At 40.1% G+C, this 23,575-nt stretch overlaps 1 protein-coding gene across 1 annotated transcript; it reads right to left on the bottom strand.

Annotated features, from left to right (window-relative positions):
* Positions 1–2,900: 2,900 nt before the first annotated feature.
* sfxn5b (sideroflexin 5b) lies at positions 2,901–23,259 on the bottom strand (the record flags this gene model as incomplete). The annotated part of the gene is made up of 14 exons (XM_084086050.1): positions 2,901–2,978; positions 4,068–4,185; positions 5,902–5,987; positions 7,997–8,112; positions 8,887–8,977; positions 9,392–9,457; positions 10,322–10,378; positions 11,308–11,361; positions 12,491–12,516; positions 12,621–12,675; positions 12,821–12,847; positions 14,267–14,344; positions 14,698–14,766; positions 23,200–23,259. 14 exons carry the CDS (start codon positions 23,257–23,259, stop codon positions 2,901–2,903), a joined length of 981 nt encoding a protein of 326 aa, XP_083942176.1.
* Positions 23,260–23,575: the final 316 nt, after the last annotated feature.

Here is a 23,575-nt window from a genome sequence, read left to right on the forward strand (position 1 = left end):
TCTCTCTCTCTCTCTCTCTCTCTCTCTCTCTCTCTCTCTCTCTCTCAAACCCTTTCCACTACGACAGTGGTTCTCAACCAGTGGTCTGGGGACCACCGGTGGTCCTTGAGGGGGTACCAGGGGGTCAACAGCTAAATGATAGATATTTAAGAACCAAATGGACCTTTTATCATAAGGGTCTTATGTGCCTGTCACTCAGAGAGTGTACAAATGGAACCAAATGGACCCTAATGGGTCCAGTTACACAGCATACAGATTAAGCTGATGAATGGGTACTCTTTCCTGATTGGCTGAAATCTTGCAACTAACTTAAAAATGTATTTTCTGTTTATTAAAGAGCTGGAGAGACTGGGAGACCCCTGTAACTGAACAAACACTATATCTATAGCAATGATTACTATCAGATACAGTGCCTTTTAACAACTCTTTTTTTTTTTACCAAAAAATATCACTTGCCCTACTGTACCTTTACTGTACAGCTATTATGTAGCTATATGTGTTACGACCAAGGGGCAAGTCTTAGTCTTACGATGAGGCCGACACGGAAGCTTATAAATGGCCAGAGTGGCGCTGTTTTACCCTGCGCCGACCTGCGGTGTCAGAAAGAATTTATTTTAACGCAAGTGAATGGGTTTTTTGACAAACTTTAGATGTAATAAAAAATGTCATAAATTCTATATGCTTCCAGTCGCTAGTTTAAAGTCTCCTTTCAATCATCAGGGTATGCGTTTTGCTAAATTATGGCAAAATGAATCGGCTTCATTTTCGGTCTGTAGAAAGCAACGGAGAGGCTTTGTCCATCTCATTTATACAGTCTGTGGTTACGACAGAGAAAAGAAAGGGAGTCAAAAAACAAGGATTTATTATATTATTTAGATAACATGATTAAAAGTTTGAGTAGCAAACATTAGTATACATATTTAAACAGCATTTTATAAAGGAAATTAAGAACGCTACAGTACTTGGATCATCGGTACGATAATATTCAGTGTTATATTAAGATCATGTGCAAAATATTGTGCAAAATAAGTTATTCATTAGGAATATATAATAACAGCTCGTATAGGTTAATAATCAGACGGTGGAGTATACCTGCTGTTGTCCCTTTAGTTAGTAGGCTAGTTAAGAAGGATATATCAAAATCGATACAGTACAGTACATACTTTAGAAAAGTCGTTCCCAACCTTTTCACAGTCCACTTGAAAAACCTTGAAAGCGTTCGCACCGGCTCGCCCGTTTTGGCCGCATTCCTAAGCCGAGACTCTTTGTGTCTCCTACCGGAACCGCTGCCGGTCATCAAATTATTGGCTTAGGAATGCGACAAAAACAAAAAAGAAATATCCATGAATTCGAGTCTCCATGGGGTGACTAATCGATAGAAAAAGTCATTTTGGGGGTGAACTATCCCTTTAGGTAATCAGATGGGCGGGCCGTGTGCATTTTCAGAACACGTTCAATTTTGAGGATCAACAAATTGATTGTGTTCCGAATTATCAACAGAACTAACGTGGTATACTTCACTGCTAGAAAAAAACAATACCTGCGACCTCATCTCTACCATTTTCACATTGTTAGGGAGACCATGATCAATAAAGATATCAATCAATCAATTAATCAATCAATCATGCAGCTGGCTGCCTTTCACAAGCTTAAGCATTTAGCATTACTATCTATCTACAAGCTTCGCAATGGCTCATTGTTTCAATTGACAAAATTACAGCTGTTGAATGGCATAATTCACATTGGCAGTATCTCCTTAGAATGCTGAATTAAACATTTCATAAATGTTTAGTCTCTAGTGGCCAGACTACTATTCCACAATCTCCGAATGATAAAGAGAGAGTCTGGAAATACAACTCCCGTTTTTGGCGCTTCCGTGGACCAGACCGGATGACGTAAGCATTCGAATATTGTGGGAGGCAACAGTCTAACTCGCGAGACCATGTTTTATTTAAAGGGCACAACACCACTTTGGTAGAGGTTTGGGTTGTGTAGGTACCTTGCCATGATGTAACTCCAAAAATAATTGCTCCATTGATTAGAAATTGATAATTCAAAATATACTCCTCGTTGACTTACAGTACTGTATGTTGTACGCAGAAACAGCTCTCAAAGTCACTCTTTTAGCATATAAACAAATGCAAACAAAGTTGATTCAGACAATATAGAACATCACCAAACCCAGTACTGTTTTATTTTTTATATATAGAAATGTTACCTTCCCGTTGATTTTACTATTTGAAGGATCCATGGATCCAGTCCGGGTTTTCTTCCTAATAAAAATAGCAAAATCAACAGAAAGTTGACATTTTTATATAAAAAAAACAGTACTGGGTTTGGTGATGTTCTATTATTATTGTCCGAATCAACTTTGTTTGCGTTCGTTTATGTGCTAAAAGAGTGACTTTGAGAGCTGTTTCAGCGTACAATGTAAGTCAATGAGGAGCATATTTTCAATGATCAATTTTTAATCAATGGAGCAATTATTTTTGACTTCTTGTCCACCTTTGGAGTTACATCATGGCAAGGTAACTACAGTACACAACCCAAACCTCTACCAAAGTGGTCTTGCCCTTTAAAGCACATTGAATTAATTGCCTTGTTGTTGAAATGTGCTATAAAAATACATTTGCCTTGCCTTGCCTTGCCTTAATCTGTTTTATTATGTTGCCTTTGGTTGCCTTCTCTACCATGTTTCCTTCTCCATGGCGTACAAGCACCGGTTAGTGCACTATGTTAATGCAGCAGAAAAAAGTCCCTTGTCCTGTAGACAGGTTGTATAAAATGGAATCCCTATAGGGACCGACGGGCGGGGGGATCCATGACAGCAATTCCTAGCACAGCCTCAATTTACATATTATCCTGGTTGACTGTCCTCCGCTCTCCTGCAGTGCAATCTATCATAGGCCCTTATTGTAGGTCAGCACCTTGCAGTCTGTGGCCCGGGCGATCTCCGGCTCAAGGTGAGACACATCAATCTGCACAAAGGGGAAAGGAAAAATGTCTAAGTCAAGAACATTGGTAGGAATTGAGCACATCATCACTGTCGGGAGGAAAACTTGTATGTCCATAACCGCAGTGGTGGAAAAAGTACTCAAATGTTTTACTTAAGTAAAATTATCAATACTGCAATGTAGGAGTACTCTGTTACAAGTAAAAGTCTGGAATTCAAAATTTACTTGAGTAAAAGTACAAAAGTATTGGTATCAAAATGTACTTAAAGTACCAAAAGTAAAAGTATTAAATTGTTTGAAAATAGCAGATCTACAAGCTCACAACGCGTCGCGATGCGACGCGTTGTGAGCTTGTAGATCGGTACTAGTTACTTTCCACCACTGGTCACAAGCTCTTTGTTAATCCTTTTCATTGGTTCAATATAATATATTGTTGCATCGTCGGGCAGAAACCTCCATATTCTAACTTTGTGTTTTTTTCCCCCGTAAATGAACGCCCTACTTGATCACACTACAGCGTCACACACAAGCATGAAAAGTAGCAGATCTACAAGCTTGTAGATCTGCTACTTTTGCTGTTTTGGAATTTGAATCGTGAAAAGTATCAGTTTTGGACATAATATGAGGATTTCCACCCGACTAAGACGATATATATATATATATATATATATAAATATGTTGATACAAGGTTTCGGCCCACTGACAGCAGCGACATAGTAGTGGTGCTGTTTTGCAGATCCGTCAGTAAACCCTGAAATCATTCCGACCATTAATTAGATGTGAGAAGACCCCATCTGGGTGGGGAGAGAAGAGAGAGACTGTGTGTGTGCACGCGTGTGTGTGTGTGTGTGTGTGTGTGTGTGTGTGTGTGTGTGTGTGTGTGCACGCGTGTGTGTGTGTGTGTGTGTGTGTGTGTGTGTGTGTGCGTGCGTGTGTGTGGTGGAGGGGGTGGTGGTGTAAATGTCAAGTGATGTGTGTGTAATTTGAATTCCAGCCCAGCTGTCCCCCCCCCCCCCTCCTGAACCATCTGGATTGAAGCCTACATAACATACATACAGTATACAGAAGCAACAGCAGCGGAAAAAGCATTGGCAGCCTCTATCCACACTGTACCTGAGACATCTGTGGGAAGAGGCTGATGGCCAGAGGCAGAGACAGGCTGAACGTAGCCAAGCAGACCAGGCTGTGGATGGGCAGCAGCAATCTGCGGTTGCTCCGGAGGAACTGGAGCCTAGTATATATATATATATGGAAACCATATTATTAATGACAATGGGCTGCGTTGAAACCCACTTAACCCATTAAGACCGGGAACGCATAGCTGTGTCGTGTTAGATTTTTTTTTTTTGCTATGACCATTGTTTTATACTTTTGGCTACTCAAAAATAGCAGATATACAAGCTCATAGCGCGGCACCGAGTGCCGCGCTATGAGCTTGTAGATCTGCTATTTATTTGAAAAATCATGAACATTTGTGCAAATCTTCGAATATAAAAAAATGTATATACTGTATATATTCAAAGATTTGCACACATTTTCACGATCGTTTTTTCAATCGGTGCCGCGCTATATGCTGAGCTTGTATATCTGCTGTTTTAATAGCCAAAGAAATCTAAAGTGACACAGATGCGTTCCTGGATTGAATGGTTTAAACCCTCTATTCTCAGAGAAACGGGCTTGAGACAAACCGTATCGCTTCCCCCCCGTCTTACACCAAATCTCTTCGCCGAAAATACCCGATCTGCGTTGTGAGCTTGTAGATCGGCTATTTTTTGGCCAATGTTTCCCCCCAGAATAGGCATGCAAGTGGTTAATGCATGTAACCTGGGTATTTCACATTACATTGTGATGTACTGTTCATTGATATACGGTGTCCCGTCTATATAAACAAATAAATAGAGAGTATATACAGTAGTACTACACAAACACATGAATTGTTAGCTCTTCTTTATTCAACGTTTGTTCAGTAATATGGGTCTCCCTGTCTCTCCAGCTCTTTGATAAACAGAAAGTACATTTTCAGGTAGGTGACAACATTTCAGCCAATCAGGAGAGAGTACCCATTTATCAGCTTAATTTGTATAGTGTTCCAGTTCCAACTCTGTCTGCTCATTTCTTTGAGTCATCACTCCCAATTTCACTTGTTTAATCTGTATCCTGTCTGAGTTCTCTATCCTGATTGGATAAAATTGGTATCCTGACCTGAAAATGCATTTTCTGTTAAATAAAGAGCTGGAGAGACATGAAGACACCTGTTACTGAACCAACACTCTATAGCAATGATTACGATCAGAATATACAGCTATTTAACACACACATTTTTACCAAAGAAAATCCCTTACCCTACCTTTAACTCTGAGAGAGTACAAAAGCCACAAAATGTACCCTTATGTATATGTTACAGGGAAATTGCCCCCCCCCCAGGCAATTCTGATGAACCAACACTAGAGTTACAAATGGATTTTAGATTTAGAATATTCATTATTATCATTAAAATATCAGTGTTGCTGTTGTGTGTGACTCGGCCTATGGATCAATCCCTGGTACAGTATGTGACACCGGAGTCTGTCTGAGACCTACAAATACAAAATGCAACCATAGCACATTTGTACGGGCAGTATATTGTTTTTTGGGTCGCCGTCACAACATGATGAAGTGGTGCTTTTGCTTAAATGTACTCCTTTACCCATAGAATAGACCTATAGAATAGAACGTGAATTATCTTTTATGTGTGCGTGTTATGTGGTAAACCAAAATCTTTGAATATAATATTTTTTAAAGCGAACGTTTGTAACTCAACTCTTTGCTTCTGGGGGGGGGGGGGAGCGGGGTCCCTGGACAAAAATATTTTGACATGGGGGTCCGTGGTCCAATACATATCATTTTGGGGGTCCTTGACATGACAAAAGTTTGAGAACCACTGTGGTAAACAACTTAGTTTACACACCTTTCTAGGTATGACATGATGATGGGGGGCAGGACGAAGATAGGCATGGGCAGGACCACCCGCGTGAAGGCAGTCTCCATGATGGCCTGTAGGGGGAGACACAGGAGAACACCGGGGAGGTTAATGTAAAATTCCCATAGAAAGGAGGTGTCATTCAGTACCGCCAATTTTTTCTCCTTTTTCTCCTATGCTATGTTGATGAATTGAATGGGAACACAATGGAAACAAGTCCCCAGGACTTTATTGTGTTATCCTTTCAGCCTTTATTGTGTTATTTCTTTCACTGCCAGCCTTATTTCTGGCTGCGTGCACCCACTGCCAGCGATTTTTTCGATTTTCTTACCTTAAAAATAATGTCATCGCGGCCTCCCGTTCGCTTGTTATACGGCGTTGAAAATACTGTAGCATGTCTCGCCAAAAATACATAAAGCCGTAAACACAGGAGCCGAGATACAGGCGATTTCTCAAATACGTTAAACAGCAAGTCAATGGAGCAGTAAATCTTGGGATCACGTTATCTCCTGGTTCTGTGTGAAAAAATAAATAAATAAATAAATAAAACCCACAAACAGACTTAACCGCTTTCACTTTCAAAAATGCTCTATAATAGCATTTTTTATATTTATATAAAAATGTTTTCTAAAGTATATAGTAGATCGACAAGCTCACAACCCGTGGCAGTGTGACGCGTTCTGAGCTTGAAGATCTGCCATTTTCACTACTTTTCCTGACACTCTTGTACGACGAAGTAGGCTATTGATTTACCGGGGGGGGAAAAACGAGTTGAAATATGGAAATACAAGGTTTCTGCCCTGACAGGCAGGCGGTATGCCTCATTTCAAAACGCTGAACTGTGTTGGATGTCATCCTCCATCCCAGGAGATTGGACAGATAAGGCGGTGAAAGGTGTAAACATGTGAAACTAACAGGAATTGACGGCAACCTGCTTTTCCATTTTCGCCCCTCTGGTAACGTCAGACAACCTGAACTAAACCCATTTGCCATGCACTGGGCACCAGTGTTGATTTTGTCGGTTACATGGCGCCTTTCCGACATGTCGCCTTTCCGACGTTAACGAACCCTATACCTAACCCTCACCCTAACCCTAACCGCACGCGGAAGCCACTAGTCGGAGTGGCGAGATGTCGGGATGGAAGACGGTTACCGATTTTGTCAACTAAAACTATGACCAAAAATGTTGGTCGACTACCTTTTTTCACTGACGAAAACTAAATATAAACTAAATAAAAACTAAGCTATGATGACTAAAACTAAGACTAAATATATTGACAATTTCGTCACAAACAAAAACTAGACTAAAATGTTAGTGAGGGACTAGTGGAGAAGAGATCCAGTAGAACTAAAAGACAAGTCATTTTATCTACAAGCTCACAACGCGTCGCAGCGCACCGCGTTGTGAGCTTGTAGATCGGCTATTTTCAGCATGCAACCAAGTGTAAAATCAGGCATTATGACGCCATCAAGGCACCGCCAGAATACATTTTAGTCGACTATATCAACTGTAGATTCAGTCGACTAAAATCTTATGATATTTAGTCGACTAAAACTAGACAAAAACTAAAACATTTCAGGTGACTAAAATATGACTAAAACTAAATGGAATTTGATTCAAAAGCCTATGACTAAATCTGTAGATTTAGATCGCTGTATGCACGGAGATCGCCTCATTACACGCACGTGGGTCTCGGGAAAAAAAGATTAGCCGCTCGCGATAATCCATTGTCAAGCTATGGCCAGTTAAATGTGCCTGATTTTGGCCGTAAAGCAAGAGGAACGGAGATATAGGCATTTTTTCACAGGAAATAAACAGGAAGTAAACAAGCCGTTTTTTTTTTACTATTTTTACTTCCAGGTCAATTCCGGGTCTGACGTCATCTGGCAGTGAAAGCATCATTCATAAGCTAGCCAACATCGCCATCTGGTGGAAAACCACTGAAAAGCCCCAACTCGTCTAACTCGTCCATGGCACTGTGGACCAAGTACCATCGGACGAATTAGCTCGTCCAAAGGGTTAACTTCACAGCGTTGTCAGGCCCGCCAGTCAGCCAGCCAGCAGTAAGCGGCCATCACTCACCTGCCTGGCTGCGATCTTGGACGACCCCACCACGTTACCGTTGGTGTCCAGGACATCGATGCCCTCAGACAGCTCGTTGTGCCTCATCAGACCCACGTTGCAGATGTTAGCACTGGCTGAGGAGTACATACAGGGAGGGCCACACAGGTGTTAGCACTGGCTGAGGAGGACATACAGGGAGGGACACACAGATGTTAGCACTGTCTGAGGAGGACATACAGGGAGAGACACACAGATGTTAGCACTGTCTGAGGAGGACATACAGGGAGAGACACACAGGTGTTAGCACTGTCTGAGGAGGACATACAGGGAGAGACACACAGGTGTTAGCACTGGCAGGGTTGTATTAGCCATTGGGCCGCTGGGGCCGTGGCCCAGGGGCCCTTCGGGGGAACTGGGCCGTGCGGCCATCGACAATTTACTAAATTGAAATGTATAGGTTTAATGAAATATAAAATGTGTGGGCCCCTCCTGTGTATTTGCAGCAGTGATTCTCGCTGGGTTTGAGGCCCTGACAAGGGCTCCTGGGGCCCTTCAAGGGCTCCTGCATGGTCCCTTCCTTATATGATGCAATATGATTAATGATTTCATAGCATACACACCATACCTGTTTGTTTGTTTTAAATCCCCACATTTTGTGATGGATCTACAAGCTCACATGCGACGCGTTGTGAGCTTGTAGATCGGCTATTTTCAAACATTTCAGTATAACATTGTCACATTATTTACTTAGCAGATGGACGGACGGACGGACGGACGGACGGACAGACAGACAGACAGACAGACAGACAGACAGACAGACAGACAGACAGACAGACAGACAGACAGACAGACAGACAGACAGACAGACAGACAGCTGTGGTCATAGAGCTGGCACTATGATTACGTACCCACAGCTGGGAAGGGGACAAGTCTCTGTATGATCGTTCGGGTGGCCGGACTCAACTTGTTCGCCTTCTGAATCAACACATTCAGTCCCACCTTCAAAAGAACAGCAACGGTTTAAACTGATGATCTTAATGTCCTTACTCTTAATTGAAAATATCACTAACAAAGCTCCTATATTGCGTCTACTATGCAATGATCACTGACACTAGTAGTCTAAAGCCATAGGTCCTTAGCACTAGCGTTAATTGTGTGCTGTACCAGACCGATACATCAGTTGGGCAGATATACAGTATGCCGTTATTTGACTTTTTGTTTTACAAAATCAGTATCAGCAATTATGCAGCCTATGTGTAGTTGTCAGAAATTCTCAAACAAGGTCACAATGTCTGTTGCATCCCAACATAAAAACGAGTTTGTATGATGTCTGCTATTTTTGAACATTTATGAATACATACAATATAAGTGGTTAAATAAAATAAAAAACGTGGTAAATCCGAGGACACTTACTGCGATGGACACGGCACTGGTCACTGCTCCGACATAACCCTGAAGGAACTTGGACATAGGCGTAGGCTGGTGTGGGAGCAAAATAATACAAGATTACATAAACACATTTTACTTGTTGATACAAGGCCACTTACTTACCGAAATGTCATATAAAAAACACGGTGAAGCAGCATTCTGCTTCTACGGGCCGACGGCTTGGAATAAACTCCCATTACACCTAAGACAGGCACCCTCTGTAGACAGTTTTAAAGCACAGCTCAAGACTCATTTCTTCACTCTTGCTTTTAGTTGATTTTGTTTTCTTCTAAATCTCTGTGTTGTTATTCATGTCTTCACTGTTTTGCTTGACTCACTGCCTTTTGTTTTAGGCATTATTTTTATGCCATTGTTTTTTGCCATGTTTTATTGTCTCCGCCAGAGGTGGAGAGTATGTTTTCGTCTCCGTCCTTCCGTGTGTCCGCCAAGCTAACATTGGTCAAGCTTCACGTGACACGTGACAATATGTTGAAAGGGTGTGCTTTGATTGGCCAGCATGACCAAATAGAAACCTATAAATAGGTGTGTAACTTCAAAAAATCATTTATATTTTTTTAAGTGAGCTTCCATCAGCCAAGCTAACATTGGTCAAGTGACACGTGACAATATGTAATATAAATAGGTAAGACAGGATTAATCAGGAACAGTACTGGCGGAGACCTGTGCTCCGAGGAGCACATTTTCTACTTTTGTTATGTTTTAGTTTTTTTGCTCTGTAAAGCACTTTGAGCTGCATTTATGTCATGAAAGGTGCTATATAAATAAAGTTTATTATTATTATTATTATTATTACTCATATGGTATTCTTTACAGATACTTTTATGTACTGTATCTGACTCATACTGACCAGATTATTCTTTGTACTGCTTGTGCTGCACACTGAATATCTCTTACCTTGGTAGCGTTGCGGTTGGCATAGTTCACACAGGCATTATGACTCTGATTCAGCCACTGGAGAGAGAGAGAGAGAGAGACAGACAGACAGACAGACAGACAGACAGACTGTGTTGTGGCTCTTATGTGTGTTTTCAAATTGTATGACATAAGCCAGCGGTCCCCAACCATTCCTGGATCAAGGGGCCCAATTGAAAACTTCGTGAGCCTTCACAGCCCACCCATATCTAAACCACGTATCTGACCACTTGACATGCGGACCCTGCCGTGTTAAGTGGTCAGATGGGTGGGCTGCGTGCATTTTCAGAGCATTGTTTATTTTAATGATCAAACAATCGATTGTGTTCCGGCTTGGATTTTTTTTTACATCCTTTTTAAAATATATTAAAGGTAGGGTAGTGATATAATTTGGTTAAAGTAAATGTTAAATAGCTCTGTATTCTGATAGTACTCATTGCTATAGAGTGTTTGTTCAGTAACAGGAGTCTCCATGTCTCTCCAGCTCTTTAATGAACAAAAAATACATTTTCAGGTCGGGATACACATTTTTATCCAACCAGGAGAGAGAACTCCCACAGGACACAGGATAAGCAAGTGAAATTGGAAGTGGTGACACAAAGAAATGAGCAGACACAATTGGAACTGGAACACTATAAAACTGGAGCTGATGAATGGGTACTCTCTCCTGATTGACTGAAATTGGCAACCCACCTGAACATAATATTTTCTGTTTATCAAAGAGCTGGAGAGACAGGGAGACCCCCTGTTACTGAACTCTATAGCAACCCAAAAAAATATATATCACTTACCCTACCTCTAATATCATCGTTAGTGTTTTTTATTATTTTGGGGGCGCAATTGCAATATTCTCGGTGAATTGCAATATCCTCATGGCCCACCAGTGGGCACCGACCCATAGGTTGGAAATGGCTGGCTGACAAACTGTAAACAATGTTCTTACTTTCTTATTCTTACTGTTACTGTACCTGCCAAATAATGGTAGAAACCACTGTTTGATTAGGAAGGAGCAGACCAATGACCTGAATGGAACCAGGATACAAACAGCTTGTTATCGGCTGAAATGTATCATCCCCAAAGATGCATTTCACCAAGACCCAAACAAGGCTATTAATGAGGCAGGGCTGGGCGACACGACTTCAATCCATAACACTATTATTTCGTCTCCTCATATGTACAAAACTGTTCCTTTTCAGGATTCGAATAAAAAAGTATTGAAAGTAGCAGATCTACAAGCTCAAAACGTGTCTGCTACTTTTGGTGTGACGCTGTAGTATGATCAAGTCAGGCGTTAATTTACAAAAAAAAATAAACTGATAGAATATGGAGATAAGGTTTCTGCCCGACAGCAACGATTTCAAACTCTCCTCGCCTTGATTATGATTATTTAATGATTATTATTTTTTTAAATAGGGATAATAGTCGGCTATTTTCACTATTTTTGTACGCCACCAATTTACAACAAAGTATAAAAGGGGTTAAGTGGTTAATCAGACTCATTCAGTCAATTATTTAAAAAAAGAATATCTGGGCAAGGATAACCCAAATTTAAATCGAGTTGGCAAGTTTTTTTTTTTAACTTTTCCCTTCTTGCCATTCACAGAGCATATCTTTGGCTTGACCGTTCAATAGAGCAGGAGGGAATCGTTGTCGCTGAACGCCAGACAGTAGATAGCACCCAGGAGTGTTAGTGATAAATCTGCGCTTATAGTGTGAAACTATATGGCTCTTGAGAGAAGCAATTCAGTGTGTTTTAGCTGTGAAACACTATTTCTACACTACCTTACCAGCTTTGAAAAACAATATTCTTCGCGGTGCAAAAGCCGTAAACAGCGACATTTCGAGCTGAACTCAGCCGATTTGAAGCTCATCTTGACATGTTTTACTTCTGAGTTAAACAAAAATATCTATTTCTATCTGGGGAAAAAAACACTGCTTCATGGTTATCCTACAGTACATGTCGGTTATTGGTTCTAAATATTGGTTTCGATATCGTTTCCGATTAACTGCCCAGCCCTATTAATGAGTGTCTTTTGGGCAAAATTAACATTCAACATACAGCAGTCAACTTTGTGCAAAAAGTTGAATATTGTATACAAATCATTTATGAAAATAATAAAATAAAAAAAACATGGATCTCATAAGACTCACGATTGGTGTTCCAAATGGCACATAACCTGCAAAAATTATAAGGCGTAAAAAAGAACAATGGATTAATAATAGTAATGGAGGGATTTAATGGTTGAGCTTGTGCACAGATATCGTCATCATGGCGTCATACCTGACATTCGGAATGGCATGAAGATTTTCTCGCCTGTGTCGGGGTGAATGATGGCCTGTGCAGGGACAGAGCAGGACACGGGTGTCACCACGCTAGCTGTCAGCAAGCTACGGCCACACAATGTGTTGTTGCTGTGGGTGCATCGTGGTGGAATCGCAGTCACCCTGGGCTGACATCCGGGGTGTCGCCCATGCACTTACCTGCTTGACTTTTTGGGCTTCCCACAGCTACGGAAAATAAAACAGGACAATGAATCAGGATGTTACACCCATTTAGACTTGGAGCACCTCTGCTTGTTATACCTTTCAAGTCGGGAACCTAGGTCTGTGTGTAGTTGTGGCTACATTTTAAGTCCCTCCTTAAGACTCACTTTTTCGACTTGGCTTTTAATCACAGCTGAGCTCTATTTTAACTTGATCACCTCCTGCTTGATTGATTGTTTGTTTGTTTGATTGTATTTGATTCTATTGTTTTTGTTGTATTGTAAACGACTACAATCGTTTTTAAGTGTGCAATATAAATAACGTTTGATTTGATTTTGATAAATACAGTATAAAGCAACATTATCATTTTTGTTATTCTGAAAGCTTAGGTCAGGATTTAGAAGGTTTTTTTAGAACCGGCCTCGGGACTAAATGGGTTAACCACTTAAACCCCATATGTTTGAGCGGAGTCCCTCAGGGCTTCATGGAAGTGTCTTTTCTGTTTTCTGTTATTGTGGGGAAAGCCTTCGCTGAAAATAGCAGATCGACAAGCTTCTCGATCTGCGAAAGCTTTCCCCACGATACGGATGCTGGGGTTTAGGTGGTTAAGACATATTTTGTGCAAAATGTCGGCACGTGACAAAGCATAAATCACGCTTTAGATGTAGCAGAGCACATTCATGGGATGTCAGACTTTATGTGACTTGATTTGATAATCTGCATCTTGGAACATTCAGCTAAAATAAGAAAACATAAAATAAAATAATATATATATGCTCAAATATAAAAACTGTGCTGCTTTTGCAATGCATTTCCTCCGGGATGCTGAATTATAATGAATCATAGTATGTGATTTTGTATTGCATTGCATTGCATCGCATCGCATTGCATTGCACGGCACGGCACGGCATGGCATTGCACTGCAATAGACTGTACTGTACTGTACTGTACTGCAGTGGTTCTCAAACTTTTTCATGTCAAGGACCCCCAAATTGACACTTATTAGCCCGCGGACCCCCATTTGAAAAGATATGCCAGGGACCCCCATAAGAGAAGATTTTTACGCTCTAGCAGTGATTCTCAACCATTTTAATTTCAAGGACCCCCAGTTTGACATGCATTAGGCTGCGGACCCCATTTAATGGCATTTCTATCTCTGGGACCCCAATTTATATTGTAAAATCAATGTTAATTTAACTCTGAGAGTATTTTATTTTGTCATTGAACGCAAGTGTAACAATTATCTTCATGGCATCAATCCAATGCACAAGGAGTGACAGAATGCATAGATGTTAGTACTGTAGCAGCATAGGTACTAATACATTATGGCATTGCACTGCATTACACTGCACTGCACTGCGCTGTACTGTACTGCATTGCGCTGTACTGTACTGTACTGTATTGCATTACATTGTAATTGTATTGTATCACAGCAGCACTCACCTGGCCATCTGTCACTCCGGGAGGAAGCGTGCCATGTTTGAAATCGTCCAGCAGTTGGATGCACTCCTTCAGTCGCCTCTACAGACGGACAAAGGGGTGTGTTTGTCTGAGTTAGCACAGGAAAGGCTCTAATAGAAAATATAAGCTCACAAAGCTATTTTCAATTAGCTGATGTACTGTATATAGGGTTAAAGTGGTTAAAGGGATAGTTCGCCCCCAAAAAAATCTTTCGATTAGTCACCCCATGGAGACTTGAATTCATGGATATTGTTTTGTTCTTGTCGCATTCCTAAGCCAATAATTTGATGACCAGCGGACCGGTAGGCAGACACAAAGGAGACTCTTTGTGTCTCCTGCTGCTGCCGGTCATCAAATTGACAACCACTGGTTGAATATTGTGAGATGTAAGTGGATTGAAGTGTAATGTTTACCTCTGACACAAAGAGGGTGCTGGGGTCAATGATGTCTACAAAATGCCTCAGACGACCCAGGTAAGAACCCTGGAAGAGACAAAAAGACGCCTTGGTTAGAGACAGATGATATTGTTGCTGTCGGGCAGAAACCCTGTATCTCCATGTCCGGAGTCTTGGTGCAATTTATTAGTCCGTATTTTTCAATAAAGAAGTGCTTTAATTCCATTTATGGCCGAACGCCATTTTTTCCCCCTCGTTTACAAAACTCCGGGTGTGTAATTCCGGCTTTCACCGGATGTGCCCTGTCAATACCGCCCATTGGGAACTTCGGACAGAATCGGCCACAGGTGGGATTAAAACACTTCTTTATTGAAACATACAGACTAAAGGTCTTTGCAGACAGGGTGCGATTTTTCGCAAGGATAAAAGGCTCAATATCATTTTTTAAAAGAACACATGGTTCTCTATGACGCCTGAGGCCTGAGGTTCCGATTCTAAATAAATGTCTTCTAACCTTTTCTGAAAAACCTATGTTTCTATGTCAGTGGTTATCAATCTTTTTCATGTCAAGGACCCAAAATGATATTTGGCCGCGGACCCCCCATCTCAAAATATTTTGTTCCAGGGACCCCCAGAAGCAAAGATTTGAGTTAAAAATGTTCACTTTAAAAATATATATATTCAAGAGTTGCACACATTTTCACGATTAAAAAAAAATAGCAGATATACAAGCTCTATTTTTGAATAGACAAAGTGTAAAATAATCTCGTAGATATAAAAATGTCAAAATCGATAAAATACATCTACGATAGTCTTGATCTAAGGCCAACCCCACAGCGACCATATCAAACCCTCCCTTTATTTCTGCAAATGGATAACCTTCATAGAGAACAGAGAGACAAACAGGATGAACAATGTTTAATCATTTATAAGTGAATTGATGTTCAACTGATTTGCTAAACTTTTTCTCCCCCCTTCTGGTTCACTGATGTGTTGAGGTCAGTGGTGGAAAAAAGTATTCAAATGTTTTACTTAAGTAAAAGTATCAATATCACAACGTAGACATACTCTGTTGAACGTAAAAGTCTGTTAATAAAAATGTGCAAACGCGCAAGTACAAAAGTATTGGCATCAAAATATACTTAAAGTGCCACAAGTTAAAAGTACTATTCATTATGCAGAATGTCCTGTTTCACAAGTTATCATATGTATAAAATGTATACAAATCTTTTTGAAAATAGCAGATCTACAAGCTCACAACACGTTGCATCGCAACACGTTGTGAGCTTGTAGATCTGCTATTTTCGAATAGGGCTGAAGTGGTTAATGTATGTGTTGTAATAATAATCCAAATCTAACTAAAGTTTTCAAATAATTGTAGTGGAGTAAAAAAAGAACAATATTTGCCTCTGAGATGTAATTAAATAGAAGTAAAAGTATTGAAAATTGGAAATACTCCAGTAAAGTAAAAGATACCTCAAACATGTGCTTAAGTACAGTACTTGAGTAAATGTACTTAGTTACTTTCCACCTCTATAATTGATATAGAATCTAACACACACACACACACACACACACACACACACACACACACACACACACACACACACACACACACACACACACACACACACACACACACACACACACACACACACACACACACACACACACACACACACACACACACACACACACACACACACACACACACACACACACACACACACAGTGGACTGCTTTGTTCCATTTGGCTTTTGTTTTTGAGAGTTAATGAATTTCACGGCCATCAGAAGCCAACAGTTACCTTTAACCATGGATGATGCTAAAGTTCAATGACTTGATGAATACGAATAGTAGCAGCAACTCCAAATGCTTTATTTGAGGGAAGGTTCAGGATTTGAAAACCCATTATGGTTCCTATGAAAAGAGGTTATAAATGTAGTAGCTTAGTTCAACACAATATATACTGCCTCTTTTTTTTTTTTTCCCAGACCAGTGGTGTAAAGTAACTAAGTACATTTACTCAAGTACTGTACTTACGTACAATTTTGAGGTACTTTTACTTTACTGGAGTATTTCCAATTTTCAGAGTATTGAGGGTTTAAAAGTCTGAAATTACACATTAACATGAATCCAACATATTAATAGAAAAGACAAGTCAACAGACCAAAAAACATGAATTGACACGACAAGTAAGCTATCTATGAAATCTATGAAAAAGTTTCATCTGCAACACAATTTTAAACAATATGTAGAGGGGGTCCCTGCTTCATCTCTCTCTCTCTCTCAGCTAAGGGGTCCTTGACCTGAAAAACGTTGAAGACCCCTGCTTTAGAATATGGAAGGCTGAACATACCCTAACCCATGGGAGAAAAGACAGTAATACGTTTAAGTGTAAGTAATTGTCATCATACATACAGTATGAATCCTTGTGATTAATGATGATAATTGTGTAGGTGGCTTTGTACCTTGAAACATTAACATACAATAATAATAATAATAATTCTGTTTGCTTTTTAGGAGTTGTAAACAAAAATTGCACAGGGCAGATATGCCAAGTGGCAACGACCGGTGTAACAACAATCAAAAATAAATAATGTGCTGTTTTGTGTCCAAAACAGGCGTTAGAATATGGAGAGAAGAGGTTTCTGCCCGACAACATCGTTATGCAAAACAATTGCGATTCTCTGAAATCATTGCGATCAGGCCATTAGCCCATGTAATAATTGTGACAGGTCTAAATGTAAGTAGGGGGTCTTGCTTCAAAGCATTTGGTTTTCTGTTCCCTTTCAGAAGTCTGTGGGCACTGTCAGCCAGGCAGGCTAAACCCCTTTGTGCCAACGGGTTTGAAAAGGCCCGATGGCAGTGCATGCCAAGAGTTTCTTTGGCAAACCAGATGGGAGGGGGGAAAAAAAGAACATGGCAGCTTCTATCAGATCCCTCCGAGCCATTTGTCACTTATGAAGCGCGGCCAGGCAGGCAGGCAGGCAGGCAGGCAGGCAGGCAGGCAGCACAGTGGAAAAGACAGTAAAAATGCGCTCTTATCCGTTTTAATTATCTTTCAAGTGTCAGGTTCAGATTGAAGGGGGCAGGAAAGTTCAACCCCCTTCCCGAGGGACGAGAAAAGGGGAAATGCATGTGAAAATCTCAAGTGTTTTTTAATGCCGTTACGAAATGTTACGCCTTCACCCCTGACTCAGGCCTGTTCTTGACACACAGAAAATGGATCGTTGCTGTCGGGCAGAAAGCTCTTATCTCCATACTCTAACTTTTTGTGTTTTTTTGTAAATTAATGCCCTACTTGATCATACCACATAGCGTCACACAAAAGCATCAAAAGTACCAGAGATCTACAAGGTTGAAACGCCGCGAAGCGACACGTTTTGAGCTGTCGCTCTGCTACTTAACTATTTTTGGAATTTGAATCCTGAAAAGTCCACCCGACAGAGACGTAATGGCTCTCTAAAATGGAACCATTTTATATAGTGAATGGTTCTTCGTGCTCCTCATTATGGTTCTAGAGCAAGGGTTCCCAAACCTTTCAGGCCCCCCAGTTCAAATAATCATATTTGAACCGGGGACCCCCCACCCTGACAAGCACTTGGAACTGTAGGAGTTGAGGCGTTTGACTCGGTTCCGCAGATAAATATTGAGAAAATAGCCGAGCTTGTAGATCGGCTATTTAATTTTTTTTTGCCTCTTTCTTAGGTCATATTTGACAATTTGGCCAATTTGTATTTATTTTTTCATTTTAGAGGTAATAAAACAACCTTAAAAACTGTATGTTGGTTTGTTTACTGTTGAGTGAGAAAACAATGTTGCACATTAAGCTAATCCTCATCGCCCCCAAAAGAACAATCATTTGGGGACCCAAAAAAAAATCCAAGTACAGAGACAACTCAGGTCCAGTTTACTAAGTCTAGAGTGGTCTACAACCTGTATTGTAGTATATAGTATGAGCTGTTAGAAAACAAACACAGGTCAGATAGCACAAATAACTTAAATATACAAACAGTTTACAGACATATTTAAAGGTAGGGCAAGTGATATTTTTGGGTTAAAACAAAAAGTATTTTGTTAAAAGGTTAAAGCACTATATTCTGATAGTAATCATTGCTATAGTGTGTTTGTTCAGTAGAGTCTCCCCGTCTCTCCAGCTCTTTAATAAACAGAAAATACATTTTCCGGTAGGTGTCAAAATCTCAGCCAATCAGGAGAAAGTACCCATTTTTAAGCTTCTTTTTTTTATAGTGTTCCAGTTCCAATTTTGCCTGCTCATTTCTTAGTGTCATCACTTCCAATTTCACTTGTTTAATCTATATCCTAATTGAGTTCTCTATCCTGATTGGATACAATTGGAAATTAAACTGAAACTAAAATGCATTTTCTGTTTTATAAAGAGCTGGAGAGACAAGGAGACTCCTTTTACTGAACAAACACTCTATAGCAATGAGTACCATCAGAATATAGAGCTATTTAACACTTATTTTAACCAAAGAAAATCACTTACCCTACCTTTAATCATTTAAAGTAGCAGACGTGCACAGCTGATCTACAAAAATGTCAAAATTGCGGACACAGCTGATCCACAAGCTTACAATGCTATTTTTTGGAATATTTTTCAACATGGAAACGATTATGCAACATCATTTACGATTATCGCAAATCATTGCGATTAGGCGATTATGTAATTGTAATTGTGACAGGCCTATATAATTCATAATGTTACATGTCTTCACCAACCCTGACAGGAGAGACCAGGCCGTGTAACTGTGTGCTGCAGCACAGCAGAGCAGAGCTGTTTTGTAACACTGGGGTAGCAGCAGAGCAGAGGCTCCATGTTTGAAGAACTGTGTTAATTATGCATGTGTTCCAGCTCTCCTGGGAATACAAAACAAGGCTGGGGCTCTCTACAGCCCAGAGATGGAGCACGGTAGAGTAGAGACACACACACACACACACACGTTTGAATTACTATACTTGTGAGGACATCAACATTTTCGGAAGACGATTTTATGATTGATTTATGATTTTTTTTTGCATTTTTAACCCCAAGTCTAAAGCCAAAAAATAGCAGATCTACAAGCTCACAACGTGTCGCGTTGCGACCCGTTGTGAGCTTGTAGATCGGCTATTTTCCGGTGTTTGATATCACCGCACAACTAAGTATAAAATAGGGGAAAATCTAACCCCAACCCCCTAAACCTAACCTCTAAAGGTCTAATCCTAAACCTATAACCCCAACCTGAATATTTTTCTTATTGTAAACGTATCTCTAAAAATATTTTTTTCAACCATAAAATAACCATTTCTCTTGTGAGGACCAAGAAAATGGTCCTCACAACATCTATTTCTCATGTTCTACTCTACTTGTGGGGACGTTTGGTCCTCACAACTATAGTAATACAAACACGCACACGCACACACACACACACACACACACACACACACACACACACACACACACACACACACATTTATATAAATGCTGATTCAATAAGAGACTGGCCTCATTTTCTCATCTGCTTTGATGCAAGGAGCTGTAAGAGCTGCATGGGCAATTGACCGAAGATATGTGTGTGTGTATATATATATATATATATATATATATATATATATATATATATATATATATATCCAAACGGATATCGTTGCTGTGTGTAAATTAACGCCCTACTTGACCATACTACAGCGTCACACAAAAGCATCAAATGTATCAGATTCACAAGCTGGTGGATCGGCTACTTTTGCAATTTTTTTATTTGAATGTTGGGAAGAAGCAACAGTTTTGGACATAATGAGGTATTTAAGAACCAATGACTGACTTGTAACCGAATAATCGAGAAGCAAGGTTTTCATTGATAAATTTGGTTCCCTTGTAACAAATCGACATGAAGTTTTTTAACAAATAAAATTTTGCTTTTGTTCCCATAACAACCTAACAACGCCTCGCAGTGTGCTTGTAGATCGGCTATTTTCGGCTAATGTTACCCTCAGAACAGGGATTCTAGGGTTGAAGTGGTTGATGTAAAAACAAATCACACAAGGATTTGGCTGCTCTAAAACACTACAATGTAGTTAACATAATATTAATAACACTTGTTTTGCGCGCTTAGATATTGATCAGAACATGGAGGTATACCAGAACGAATAACGGACCCAAGACCTCAGTGACTTATTTACAGTGGCGTAAAGTAACTAAGTACATTTACTCAAGTACTGTACTTAAGTACAATTTTGAGGTACTTTTACTTTACTGGAGTATTTCCAATTGTCTATACTTTTACTTCTACTCCACTACATCCCAGAGGCAAATATTGTACTTTTACTCCAATTATTTGAAAACTTTAGAATACAAGTTATTTTGCTGATATAAATGATTACGTTATAAAACATGCTTTAACCACTTTAGCCATATTTTATACCTAGGCTATTTCAAAATAGCCTATCTACAAGCTCACAGCGTGTCACATGGCGACACGTTGTGAGCTTGTAGATCTGCTATTTTCAAACATTTTAGTACTTTTGCTTTTGGTACATTTCGATGCCAATGCTTTGGTACTTTTACTCAAGTAAAAGTTTTTAAAAAATCATTCCGGACTTTTAATTGTAACACAATTAAAAGTCTTCTACATTACAGTATTGATACTTTTACTTAAGTAAAACATTTGAGTACTTTTCCCACCACGGCTTATTTACAAATGCTGCTTATGGACTTTGTTCTGATCGAGCAGCACAACAGTAAGTATCAGGTAAATAATTCCCTAGTCCAGTCACTGTCTTAATATTGCTGGAGAGTTGCCTTAACTGACCCAGGAATCAGCTGATTTGACATACTGTGTGAACCAACATGAAGGTCACCGTATGTTCCAGAGATGGAAAACAATAATTCATTTTTCAGGATGAAAGATAATGCTTTAACCATTATATTATAGGCTACTTTGGCCATTCAAAAATAGCAGATATACAAGCTCATAGTGCGGCACCGAGTGCCGCGCTATGAGCTTGTAGATCTGCTATTTTTGAAAAATTGTGATTTTTTTTTTGGGGCAAATCTTTGAATATATATATATATTTTAAAGCGAACATTTTTGTACTCAAATCTTTGCTTCTGGGGGGGTTCCTGGAACAACATATTTTGAGATGGGGGTCCACGGCCAAATACATATCATTTTGGGGGTCCTTGACATGGAAAGGTTTGAGAACCACTGATATTATAGCAATATAAGTTTTTTTTTTTTAACTGTTAGGATTTAGAAGACATTAAATGTCTTCTAAATCCTAACAGTTAAAAAAAAAAACTGATTCTACAAATTTTGTAGAATCCCCAGAAGCAAAGAAAAACATTTTCTTTAAAAATATATATTCAAAGATTTGCACATATCTCGCGCTACGAGCTTGTACATCTGCTATTTTTGAATAGCCAAAGTGGCTATAAGATAATGGTTCAGGTAACTGGAAGACTGGGCACTAAGGAAGAGTGGGCACCTTGATGTCAATGTGTCTGTTTGGTCCAAAAAGTTTTAAAAAATGAAATATTTGCTTAAGTAATGTAAAGTAGGCTACACATGATTGAACATTTGACATTTAATGTCTAATATTTCTACCATTGCTGCAAATTGCTACAAAACGAGTAAATCCAATAAGTTTGGACATAAACAGGAAGTTGAAGGCTAAGTCTGATAATGATGTACTGTGCGTGTTCACATCATGTACACTTTGCATTACTAAAGATCTTTTATATTTTTAAATATTTTTTTAAATATTTAACATTTAGCAAAAATAGCAAGTTTTTGCCCACTTTTCCTTAATAGTGCTGACTCTTCTTGTATCCGTGGGCAACAGTCCACAAACTGTAATTTCTGACCCTAACGGGTCCATTTGGTTCCATTTGTACACTCTCAGAGTTAAATGAACACTATAATGATGGTGATACAGTGCAGATGGGGACCCCCCAAGAAATCAAAATGGTTGAGTCCCTGGCATATCTTTTCAAATGGGGGTCCGTGGGCTAATATGTGTCAATTTGGGGGTCCTTGACGCGAAAAAGGTTGGAAACCACTGCTATAGGACATAGTGTCATTGGTTGGTGGGTCGCCCCTCTGCAAAGCTGCAGGGGAAACCGCGATAGCTTAGAAGATCATCGTGAATATAACACAACGATAACCCAACCCTCCAAACTACTCTGATCCCACATTCCACCAACAACAACACCTCAAAGTTTCTCACATTGGGATGGTTTGGTTTCAGTGTGTTCTTTTTGCACAGAGTGACAAAGACAACAACGCGCATCATCAAAGGCAACTTTCGCTGCAGCATGCATGCAGCATCCACCCAGGAATGCACACACACACACACACACACACACACACACACACACACACACACACAGTGCAGAAGCACTGTCTGCTTTCACGGTGCATTCCTTCCAACCAAGCCCCCCATGGATGCTGCTGATCCGACCTGCAAACCGACACGAAATGCGATGAGATAAATTGTTAAATAAAGAGGTCTTACCTGGTCATAGCGAGGTCTTCCCAGCTGGAACCCTGGAGGACATGCTGCTGATTCCGCCATCATCATCACACACGCTCCTCCAACAACCGCTTATTTATGAATGAACTGTATCTGTTGGAGGCTATCATGCATCTCTGCTCTCAACTAGAGTGAACCGTTACTATGTTACTACTACACTCACTGTGAAACTATAGTGATCGCGCTACGTCTGTTGGGATGTGTAGTTTTTTGGGGGGGGTTGTCCACTTTCTTTTGCAATAACAAAGTTGAACCACACACAGGCGCGCGCGTGCACGTACGCACAGGCAGGCGCGCGTGTGCGCGCACACATACACGCGCGCACGCACGCAAGCACCCACGCACACACACACACACA

The sequence above is a fragment of the Gymnoscopelus microlampas genome (assembly GCF_963454915.1).
Source record: "Gymnoscopelus microlampas genome assembly, chromosome: 18".
Lineage (NCBI taxonomy): Eukaryota > Metazoa > Chordata > Actinopteri > Myctophiformes > Myctophidae > Gymnoscopelus > Gymnoscopelus microlampas.